General features: G+C 39.2%; 1 protein-coding gene across 1 annotated transcript in view; it reads right to left on the bottom strand.

Annotated features, from left to right (window-relative positions):
• Window positions 1-797: 797 nt before the first annotated feature.
• Window positions 798-12,242, bottom strand: part of LOC138337912 (uncharacterized) — a 31,954-nt gene continuing 20,509 nt past the window's right edge. Inside the window, exons 2-10 of the mRNA XM_069288350.1 lie at window positions 10,926-10,991; window positions 9,752-10,169; window positions 5,074-5,174; window positions 4,582-4,731; window positions 3,845-3,967; window positions 3,761-3,796; window positions 3,095-3,239; window positions 2,724-2,965; window positions 798-1,736 (exon numbers count right to left, since the gene is read on the bottom strand). Coding sequence (XP_069144451.1) covers window positions 798-1,736; window positions 2,724-2,965; window positions 3,095-3,239; window positions 3,761-3,796; window positions 3,845-3,967; window positions 4,582-4,731; window positions 5,074-5,174; window positions 9,752-10,169; window positions 10,926-10,991 — 2,220 coding nt within the window. The remainder of the gene's footprint in view (window positions 1,737-2,723; window positions 2,966-3,094; window positions 3,240-3,760; window positions 3,797-3,844; window positions 3,968-4,581; window positions 4,732-5,073; window positions 5,175-9,751; window positions 10,170-10,925; window positions 10,992-12,242) is intronic.

Genomic DNA, 12,242 nt, shown 5'->3' with positions numbered 1-12,242 from the left:
GATTTTTATGCGCTGTCCATTCACCTTGAACTGCACACCCTCCTTAGTTTCCAACTCAACTGCTCCATGAGTGAATAGTTGGGTAACCAAGTAAGGACCAGCCATTAGGACTTGAGCTTGCCCAGAAACAAGCGCAACCTGGAATTGAATAAAAGCATTAAATCCCCGACCATAAATTCTCGCTTTTCAATTCTGTTGTCATGGTATTTCTTCATCTTTTCTTTGTATAGTGCTGAGCTCACATAGGCTTTTAGCCGAAATTCATCGAGTTCATTCAACCCATTTAACCGTTGCTCTGCAGCTTCGCTCCAATCCATTTTTAACTTCTTCATAGCCCACATGGCTTTATGCTCTAACTCAACCGGAAGATGACAAGATTTCCCATATACAAGTTCGTATGGAGACATACCTATGGGAGTCTTATATACTGTCCGGTAGGCCCAAAGAGCATCATCAAGCCTCCTTGACTAATCCATTCTACTAGTATTCACTGTTTTTTACAATATCTGTTTTATTTCCCGATTCGACACTTCTACTTGCCCACTAGTTTGAGGGTGGTAAGGAGTGGCCACATTATGGCGAACCCCGTATTTCTCCAATAACCCATTAAAAAATATGTTGCTGAAGTGGGAGCCCCTATCACTAATAATGGCCTTTAGGGTGCCAAAACGAGAGAATATATTCTTTTTCAAGAATGCAGTGACACTCTTCCCTTCATTGTTTACGAGGACTATGGCTTCGACCCATTTAGATACAGAATCGACTGCTACTAGAATGTACTTCATTCCATGAGAACTCTAGAAAGGGCCCATAAAGTCAATACCCCAAACATCAAATAACTTAATCACAAGAATGGGGTTTAGAGGGAGCTCTTGCTTTCTTAAAATACAACCATCTCGTTGACATTTGTAACATGCTTTAACAAACCCATGAGCATATTGATTAATAGTAGGACAATAGTAACCACATTGTAATATTTTATGAGCGGTTCGGATACCACTGTGATGTTCGCCAACGGGTGAAGAATGGCATGCCTCCAACACATTCAACATTTCACATTCTGGCATACAACGCCGAATAAGCCCATCGGCACAACTCCTAAAAAAGTATGGTTCATCACAAAAGAACTTCTTCACATCGTACATGAACTTTTTCCTTTGATGAAAGGACAAGTCTGATGGAACAATATCACTAGCCAGATAATTCGCAAAATCTGCGAACCATGGAATCAAGTCTTGTGAAGCAGCCAGTACATGTACATCGGGGAAAGTATCATCAATGTCAGTCTTATCCCCTAACTCTCTCATAGCTTCATCCTCTAGACGAGATAAGTTATCAGCAACTTGATTTTCAGTTCCTTTTTTATCAGGCACTTCAAAGTCAAATTCTTGTAGCAGTAATACCCAACGAATCAGCCTAGGTTTCGCATAATTCTTCGCCATCAAATATCTCAATGTTGAATGGTCAGTATGCGCTATAACTCTAGAACCTAGCAAATAGGAGCGAAATTTCTCAAAAGCAAAGATTACTGCAAGGAGTTCTCGCTCAGTCACTGTGTAGTTTTTCTGAGCTTTATTTAGGGCTTTACTAGCATAGTAAATTGGCTGAAGGATTTTGTTTTTTCTGTATCCCAATACTACACCAAGAACCACCCCAATAGAATCGCACATTACCTCAAACCGACTGTTCCAATCCGGAGAAATAATGATAGGCGCAGACACTAGCTTTTCTTTTAGCTAACCGAATGCTTTAAGACAGAATTCATCAAAACAAAATTTACATTCTTTATCCAGCAATTTGCGTAATGGGTGTGCAATCTTTGAAAAGTCTTTGATGAATCTACAGTAAAAACCTGCATGCCCAAGAAAGCTTCTCACACCTTTCATAGAGATCGGTGGGGGAAGTCTCTCTATTACCTTGACTTTAGCTCGATCAACCTCGATGCCCTTTTTCTGAAATGCGATGACCCAACACAATACCCTCTTTCACCATGAAATGACACTTTTCTGAGTTTAGTACCAAATTGCAGTCTTCACATCTCTTAAGAACCTCAGATAAATTGGTCAAACACCGCTCGAATAAATCACCAACCACAGAAAAGTTACCATAAAAACTTCTATAGTATCCTCCACCATGTCAGAAAATATTGACATCATACATCTTTGAAAGGTTGCGGGTGCATTGCACAACCCAAACGACATTCTTCTGAACGCAAAAGTCCCATATGGACAAGTGAAAGTGGTTCCCTCGATCTTCTGGTGCAATAGAAATCTGATTATACCCCGAATACCCATCAAAAAAACAATACCACCCTTTTCCGACAAGTCTATCCAACATCTGATCCATGAAGGGCATAGGAAAATGGTCTTTTTCAGTCCATGCGTTAAGTTTACAGTAAATACACACCCTCCATCCAGTAACCGGTCTCATTGGAACAAGTTCATTTTTTCGTTGGGGACCACAGTCATTCCCCCTTTCTTAGGTACACACTGAACTACGCATACCCAACTACTATCGGCGATTGGATAGATTACTCCGGCATCCCACCATTTAATGATTTCCTTCTTCACAACCTCTTGCATAGGAGGATTCAAGCATCTCTGGTGCTCAATACTCCGCTTATGATCAGGCATGAATTGGATTTTATGAGAGCAAATACAAGGAGGGATCCCAATAATGTCCGCAATAGTCCACCCAATAGCTCTTTTGAACCTTTTTAGTACCTTTACTAAACTCTGAACTTGTTGTTCATCCAGGTCTGATGCAATGATTACCGGTAAAGTGTAACCATTTCCAAAGAATTCATACCTAAGATTAGGTGGGAGAGCTTTTAGTTCAACTTTTGGAGCCTTCTTTATAGATGGTTTTGCGGGTGGGGACTCACAATTTTTCATATCGAGCTCAAATTTCTTTGGTTTAAACCGAACATCACCTCGGTCAAGAGCCACGACTAATGACTCATACTCTTCAATGCAATCGCTATCAAAGTTCATTATCACTGTCGCTAATGCTTCGACACCTAGACGTTCTTCTATTTGTGTCTCAGATGTCTCACCCATATTGTAGGATATAGCATATGCCGATTGGAGCTCACCACTCTGCCTCATGGACCTACAAATATTAAAGGTCACTTTCTCATTGTTCAACCGAAATTTCATCTGGCCTTTTTCCATGTCTAGTAAGGCTCTACCTGTACCTAGGAATGGCCTCCCAAAAACAATAGGCACTTCAAAATCAACCTAACAATCAAGAATAAAAAATCAGCCGAAAAGATGAATGACTCCACTTTTACTAGAACATCATGAAGTATCCCTATGGGCCGTTTTACTGTTCGATCAACCATCAGTAGCCGCATCACAGTGGGCTTTGGGTCACCCAAGCCCAACTTGTTGTAAATCGACAGGGGCATGAGATTTATGCTTGCACCCAGATCACATAATGCTTTCACAAAATGTAATAGCCCTATTGTACAAGGGATAGTGAACGTACCCGGATCTTCTTTCTTTTGGACAAGAGATCTTGTAGCAATAGCACTACAATGCTGCATTCTATCATCATCCTCAAAAGTAACCGATCTTTTCTTTGTGACCAGATCTTTCATAAAAATGGCGTAACCGGGCATTTGTTCTAAAGATTCTACCAAAGGGACATTGACAGAAAGTTGCTTCAACATTGTTATAAAACACCGATATTTGCCATCCTCGGTCTTTTTCAATAATCTTTGAGGAAATGGGGTTGGTGTCCTAGGCATAGGAGTTACCTTTTTAGGCACTTCAGCTTCTTTTGTGGTGTTATCCTATAATTCAGCATCAACATTTACCACTTTATGAGAATCTTTGGTTACCTTTTTCTCATTAGATGGCATAGGTGAGTCAATGGTTTGCTTGCCACCGCGAGTAGTAATTGCCATACAATGTCCATCATTTTTTGGATTTTGGACAGTGTTGCTAGGAAGAGTGCCCGGTTGCTGTGTGTTCAGAGTTGTAGATAATTGGGCTAATTGTAACTAAAGTTGATTAATCGATATTGCATGTGTATCAACTTTTGTCCCAATACCCGCTAAATCATTCCTCAACTCCTTATTGTGCTCATCACTAGCATCGAACCTTCTCATCATTTTATGCAACATATCCTCAACTCACGACATACTACCTCCACCATCTCTAGGAGTAACTTCACGATTTTAAGGAGGAACATAGGGTCCATTCCTGTCGTTTCTATTACCATAGTTACCCCTGTTGAAGTTGTTGTCGCGATTGTAGTTTCCATCTCGGACATAATGACCCTCACGATTGTAGTTACCATAGTTTCGACCTTGGTTCCCTTGACCTTGGCGCCAATTCTCTTGATTAGAGCCTTGGGCACATGGTCGGAAACCCCCCATCTGTTCATTTACTGCATAGGAGTCCTCCTCTTAATAACACTCATCGTTTGGAAGTGGTGGTTTAGCCAAATAGTTGACTGCATTTATCTTTTCTACACCCCAGTGACATGTTTAAGTACCAACCCAAGCTCGGTTCTCATCTGAGCCATTTCTTCACGAATCTCATCTGTGGCTGGTTTGTGAGTGGACTGCACTACGAAGGTGTTTCTCCTTTTATCGGACTTCCTAGTACTCCAAGCTTTGTTATTTCGAGAGATTCTCTCTAGTTTTTCTGCAATCTCAGCATAAGGGCATTCTTCATAAGATCCATCTGCTATAGTGTCCAACACCGCTTTATTGTTATCATCCTGTCCCCGATAGAAGTATTCCTTCAGTGACTCATCATATATATGGTGATTTGGAACACTTCTCAAGAGTGAGGTGACTCTATCCCAAGAACTACTAACTGACTCTCTTGGTAGTGCCACAAAATTGTTCACCCTGTCTTTATGGTTTAATTTCTTGGAGACCGGATAGTAGCGGGCTAAGAAGACATCCCTTAGTTGGTTCCAAGTGAAGATGGAGTTGTATGTGAGCTCAGTGAACCACATAGCAGCCTCTCCCGCCAGTGAGAGAGGAAACACTCTAAGACCTATTACATCCAGATCTAAATCAGGTCTCCCCACACAACTTTTACACACTTCCCTTACCTTACCTATATGGTCATATGGATCCTCAGAAGGTATCCCTGAAAATAAACCTCTGGCAGTGAGCATTTGCATCAGGCTACTAGTTACCACAAAAGTGTGGCCTGTGGGTAGAGGGGGCAAGACAAGTGGCCCATCCGAGTCTGCTATGTTATCATACCCTCTGTATTATGCTTGAGGCCGTGGAACGGGATTTTGTCCCCTCTGTTGATGTTCACCCGGAGCGTCTGGTAACATCTGACCATGAACATCCACTGGATATGGGATGTTCTTGTTTGGATCCTCATCATTTATTCCTAAGTTTCGATTCGTATTGCGCAATGTACGCTCTAGCTCGTGATCGTAGGGAAACAAGGGTTCTCTTCCTCTCTGTGTATTTGGCATACAAGGAGGATAGTTCTGAAAAGAAATTAAAAACAATAAAACAAAGTAAAATCAAGAAAATATCAACTAACCTATAGTAATAAGTTTAAGTTAATCTAAAAGCTAAAGTCCATGGCAGCGGCGCCAAAATTTGATACGCTCAAACTTACTTCTCAAATAAGAAGTAAAGCGGTCGTGTCAAGTAAATAACACAATTAGTGAGGTTGGGATCGTTCCCACGAAGAAAATAGTTTAGACTTAACTTCAACCTATTATTACTATCGTTTGGTCAATAACTTCCTTGGAAAGTAACAATATAAAAAGGCGGGGTTCTATATCCAAATAAGTGAAAATAAACAACGAACTTGAAAGAGACACTTAACAGCTTTAAGGTTGGGTTTTAATCAATTAATCAAAGTAACTAGGGTTTACGTGTTCCCCGCAGGTTCATAACTTGATAACTCTAACTATAACAATTCTTTCCTAGTATCTTGCATGCAAAGTGATAAGTTATGTATTTCTAAATCCTTGGTCCGACATCTAGAAAATCTCACTCCGCACCTTGGTCCGGCTACGTGTGTTGCTATCCTAACCCTTATCCTTAACTCATATTAAGCATCGTATTCGATATTTGACAATGTTATTACCTAGTACCAATCAATACTAGCCTATTAGATAGTATACTTTAAATCAATGTTAATAATTCTTTTCCTATTATCTACCTCCTTGGTCCGTCTAGTAGCATTAAGGCCAGTTCTAACGTTGGCCATCCGTTAAAAAGACTTCTAAATGAAAGAATTATTAATACATGCAAGACACTATTCTAGAATTGTTCTTTTAATTAGGGTTTATCTCATTATTTACCTATGGTTCCGACAACACTAGTTATGGAGTTTAGTTACTCATAGACATAAACACAATATTCAAATATATTAAATAATAATTCATGTACTTACTTCAATGATAAAGAATAAAGTCCGAAAGTTTGCTTGATTAATCACCAAAAATCACTTGTAAGAATCTCAAAATCTAACACTAATCAACAATCAAAAGTTCCAATAATCCAACAATCCAAAAGTCTAATAATATAGAGCCTAACAATACGGAGTCTAACCTCAAAAAACGAGGTTTTTCGAACTATTTATAAAAAATAAAAACCTAATTAAACAAGGACTCTATTTTCTGTAAATCTGCCAAAACGCGGACGGATCGACAGAACATGCGACGGACCGTCGTGGTCACGACGGACCGTCATGGACTCCGTTGTCCCATACTTAGCAAATTCTTCTGCTTCTCTCTTCATTCCCCTCGACGGCAAGTATGAAGGACTATCATAGGCACAACGGGTCCGTCGAGAGTCTTCGTTTCAAAACACGTCAACTATTGGAATCTGGGTACCGAGATCACTTCTCTGAACTTCATGACGAACCTGCAGGACGGACCGTCATAGCCATGACGGACCGTCACAAGCTACTTAACCCCACACTTGGTCAGACTTCCCCATCTTCCTTCAGCAGCTTCTCTACGCTTCCACCTACGGACAGTCACAAGCACGAAGGACCCTCCTCAGCTCCGTAGGTGGTCTCTTCTGCATTTCTTCGCTCAAAATCTCTGCATTCAAGTTTGGACAGATTTTCATGCTACACAAAGAGAAACTTATATAAAAACTAGAACAAAAAGACTTTCGGACACAAAAACCTAAGGAAAAAGTATTAATTATACCGTGAAACCACGGTATATTACGAACCCAAACCTGCATGGATAGATCTCAAGAACTAAGCAGTAAATTGTGCACCTATATCTGACATAATGGAGACCCGGACCCCATGATGTCTTACCATTTCTTGAATATACAACTTAGCATAATCCTCGGCCAAACGGGTAGTCTTTACCGGTGAAAAGTGGGATGATTGTGTCATTGTATAGACAATTATAGAATCATGCTACCTTCCAGACTTTGTCAAGCTTGTAATGAAGTCCACATGAATAATCTCCCATTTCTATTCAATAACTTTTATATTCTGAAGCAACCCTCCAGGCGTTTTGTGTTCCATTTTCACTTCCTTGCAATTTGGGCACTTGGAAACAAACTCAGCAATGTCTTTCTTCATACCGTGCCACCAATATACCTCTCTCAATCGCGGTACATATCGTTAAAACCCTAATTAATTGAATAATTGGAGCTATAATCCCCCTTGACTATCCTCTCTTTGATTCCACCAACCCTAGGTATACACAATCAACCATGGTACATAGCACACCATCACCTCCTTGTTCATAAGACAATACTCTTTGTTTATGAAAATTAACCTTCAAATCAAGCAAAATTAGGTCTTGGTATTGCTTTTCTTTCACCTAGACACTAGTGATGATTCAGCCCTATTAGTTACCACTATCCCTCCTTCTGTGGAATCCATACGCCTAACTCCCAGGCGTGCAAGTCTGTGCACACATTTTGATAACTCTCTCTTTTCTTCCTCAACAGGGGTGGTACTCCCCATAAATAACCTGCTTAAGGCATCAACAACCACATTAGCCTTACTTGGGTGGTAAAGAATTCTCATATAATAATCATTGAGTATTTCTTACCACCTCGTTTGTCCGGTATTGAGCTTCATCTAGGTTAACACATATTGTAAGATCTTGTGGTTAGTGAATATATCCACATGAATGTTGTACACATAGTGGCACCATATTTTTAAGGTGAAATCCACGACAACCAATTCTACGTCATAGGTTGGGTAGTTCTTCTCATGAACTTTCAACTATCTGGATGCATAAGCTATGACATTGCCTTTCTACATTAACACACAAGCCAAACTAACTCTTGATGAATGACAGTACACTAAAAAACCTTTAGAACCCTTCAGTAAGGTCAATACCAAAGCAGTAGACAACATCTTTTTTAATTCCTAAAAGCTTTTCTCACAAGCGTCAGACAATCGAAACTTTATTTATTAGAGTAAAATTTGTGAAAGGAGACGAGATAGATTAAAACCTATCAACAAACCTTTTGTGGATGCCAGCCAATCCCAAGAAACTCCTAATATCGGTTAGATAGTGGATCTAGGCCAACTCTAAACGTCTTCCATCATTTGGGTATCAACACTAGTCCCATCTCTGAATACTATGTGGCCCAAGAATTCCACAAATATAAGCCAAAAATCGCAATTGGAGAACTTGGCATACACCTCCTTTTCTTTAAAAGTCTGAAGTAATATTCTGAGGTTACTATAATGATCTTTTTCATTCCTTGAATAGATTAGTATGTTGTCAATGAAGACGATAACAAACATAGCTAAGTAAGGATTGAAGACTTTGTTCATAAGATACATGAACACTTCTGGTGCATTGGTCAACCCAAAAGACATAACCAAAAACTCATAATGCCCATATCTTGTTTTAAAGGCTATATTTTGAATGTCATATTCTATAACTGTTAGCTTATATAGTATCTAAATGTGAGATCAATTTTTGAGAAGCAGGAAGCACCCTGAAGCTGGTCAAAATATCATCAATCCTTGGAAGAATATACTTATTCTTGATGGTAACCTTATTCAATTGGTTGTAGTCTATACACAACCTAAGGAAACATCCTTGTTTCTCACAAATAAAACCGAGCGCCTCAAGGTGAGACACTTAGTCAAATAAAACCTTTATCGAACAAATCTTTTAGATGCTCTTTCACCTCTTTTAACTCTGCTGGTGCCATTCTATACGGCGGAATAGAGGTAGGACATGTATTTGGAATGATATCTATGATGAAGTGAATCTATATCAAGACGGACTCCAGGTAGATAACTAGGAAAAACTTCTGGAAAGTCTTTTACTGTAGGAATTAATTGAAGGGAAAGTACCTCAACATATAAGTCATTAACTTGGACTAAGTGATAGATACACCCCTGTTAAACTAACTTTCTCATGATAAGGTATGAAATAAACGACCCTTAGACACTGCTGAGCTACTATTCCACTCTATGACTTGCTCATTAGGAATTTGGAATTTGAAACCTCGAGTTCTATAGTCTTTGATGCATAAGAGGCATGAAGCTAGTCCATACCTAGAAAAAATAAAAATCTACAATGTCTAAATCTACTAGATCAGCCATGATGTTCTTATGATGGATAGAAATAGGACAATCACATTAGACTCTTTCCAGTGGAATAGACTCTTCAACAGGGGTAGATACACAGAAAGTTTTACAAAGTTTCTTAGGAAGAATCTTAAACTGATTTTCAACATAAAGAGATACAAAGGATAGACTTTCTATCGGGTCTAACAAGTCATAAACATGAAAACTAAAGACTTTTATCATACCTGAGCGAACATCAGACAAAATCTCTTTCTCTTGGCGGCTAGTGATTGCTTTGAGAAAGTTTGCCCCTCCGCCAGTACCAGAAGTGAATCCTCTGGGTTCACCCTTGTCTGGTGGACAAATTGATGAAGATTGAGCTCTATTGCATGTATTTATACCACCTAGATTATTCTTTGGGAACTCTCCCATGAAGTGATCCTCTTGACCACACTTGAAGCAACCTGTCTGGCGATCACGACATTTACCGGGGTGGTTTTTACCACACTTAGCACTTGCAGGAGCCCAACTTCTTACTTGTGCCACTCTACCTTTTGACTGGTCTGGTCTATACTTGATATTCTTGGGATTCGGGCTAGTATACACAACCTTTTTTCCGCGCGCAGGTGCAATAGCAGTTGATGGTGCATGCCCCTTCTGTTTCTAAAATTGTTGTTGATTCGAAAAAACTCTCTGCTGTCCACACTCATTTCTAGTCTGGATTTATTATTCTCGTATTCCTTTATATCCCTCAGCTTCTCCTAAACAACTTGCTGCACATAAACCATCAATTGAGATATGTCCATGTCCCCGATCAGCATTGCCTCTATGAACTCTGTACTAGATGCACGACTCAAACCAAGGACAAACAAACTCATTGTGCTCCTCATATGGTTAACCATATCAGGATTATAGCGACACAGTTGGGTGAATTTCATCCTATACATATGAACACTCAAGGATTGCTAATTCTGAGTAAGGAACTCTCATATATTTGCCTCCTTCAGTTCTTGGGGAAAAAGCCGCCCAACGAAAGCCTCTTTGAAAGAAGCCAACTTGGATGTGGTGCATCCTTATCTCTGCCTTCCTTTCATTTGTCAAGCTAAGTCCTAGCCACAGTCCTTAGTTTATATGAACTTATTTCAACCCTTTAGGTATAAACCACATGCATCACCTCAAACACCTTCTTCAACTCATCCACAAAGCTTTTTCGAATCCTTAATAGTGCTTGAACCAGTTAAGCTAGGGGGATTCATTCTCAGGAACTCACAAATCATCCAAATGTTAGCCTCTTCCCATCGATCTCCTCTATGTGCTTAAATGTTTTACTCATCGCTCATCTAAGCATTCGAATAGCCACGCGAAACTCAGCATTTGTGACTTTCCCTTGAGGTTGTACGTTTTATTTTCCTTAGGTACCTCTGGTTCCTCATTATTCCTTCTGGCTGGTAAACCTTTGACTGCTCTTCGTGGAGGCATGATGATCTAAAACACACAAGCATGAATTAGGGATATACTTTTTAGAGATAAACTCTAACGTACAAAAAGAAATATGAACGAAGTGAAGAAATTCCTAAATGTCGCAACCTCCTTATCATAGATGTGATGTTCTTTATGCTGATGACTAAGACTTTATAAAAATTGCTTCATAGAGTCCCTTGGACTCTTGAACTTTGTGCATTGATGCCAAATATTTCACATTCCAAGCCTACACCCTGGACGTATCCGGCACCCATTGAACATGGCTGACCTTAAGAAAACCCTTAGCCTAACTTACATAACTCAGCGGAAGACATAACTCAATAATATTGACTTAACTCAATAATTAAACAAGAAATATTATAAATAACTTATATTAATGTCTTTGCCAATATAGAACTTAAGTCTTAAAATATAATATTTGTATTAAAAATAAAAAGAGACTCAACTCTGGCTATCTAAATAACTATCTGTCTATGAAGCCTCTATAATAGCAAGATGAATATATGGACAGACCCCACAACATTCCAATAAAGAGAAGTCTAGAAAACATGTAAAGGATGTTCCAGAAATCAAGGATTCTCACCACTGACTTTGAGTGGTCAAACTGGATCAGCGAGGCGCTATAAGCTGATCCCGGTTATGTGCTTCTACATCATAATTACGATGTAGAGAAACTGGTATCCGTACATTGAATGTACCAGTATGCAAGTTTGAATGCTAAACAACAACTTAAGCTTGATGAGAATAAGATGAACACCCCTTAGCTCTGCTCAACTCAAGAATTACTCAACTCAATGTATGTATACAAAGTAATTTACAACACATGCGATATATATAAACCTTGTAAAACAGTAAAACAACGTTGTTCATCAAAGAAAATGCAATAGAAAACTCAACTTTACTTATATATGATAGTAATATAGTTTTGTGGCAGGTTCTCTAACTGACAACCACCACTGAGTGTAAAGGGTGATACACCATTTTGCCCACATTGCCAGAATTGTCCCATACTTTCCATCGCATAGAACTGCTCAACATAGTGGGTACAATGGATTAACTTATGTGATCATCTAATAAGTATCAACCGTTAATACCCATGTTGGCTCAATGTTACATAGATACTTTAGTTAATATGAACTCTCATCCCCACATCGGTGCTAAATACTACTCCCAAAATATACTTTAGCTCTTGCTTATAAAATAACTTCCTTCCTTTGGGTTAAGATAATTTGATCAACCCTTTTAGCTTTAAAA

Source organism: Solanum lycopersicum, chromosome 8, assembly GCF_036512215.1.
Source record: "Solanum lycopersicum chromosome 8, SLM_r2.1".
NCBI lineage: Eukaryota > Viridiplantae > Streptophyta > Magnoliopsida > Solanales > Solanaceae > Solanum > Solanum lycopersicum.
The sequence above is the reverse complement of the archived record's forward strand: the minus strand, read 5'-3'. Positions and strand labels throughout refer to the sequence as shown.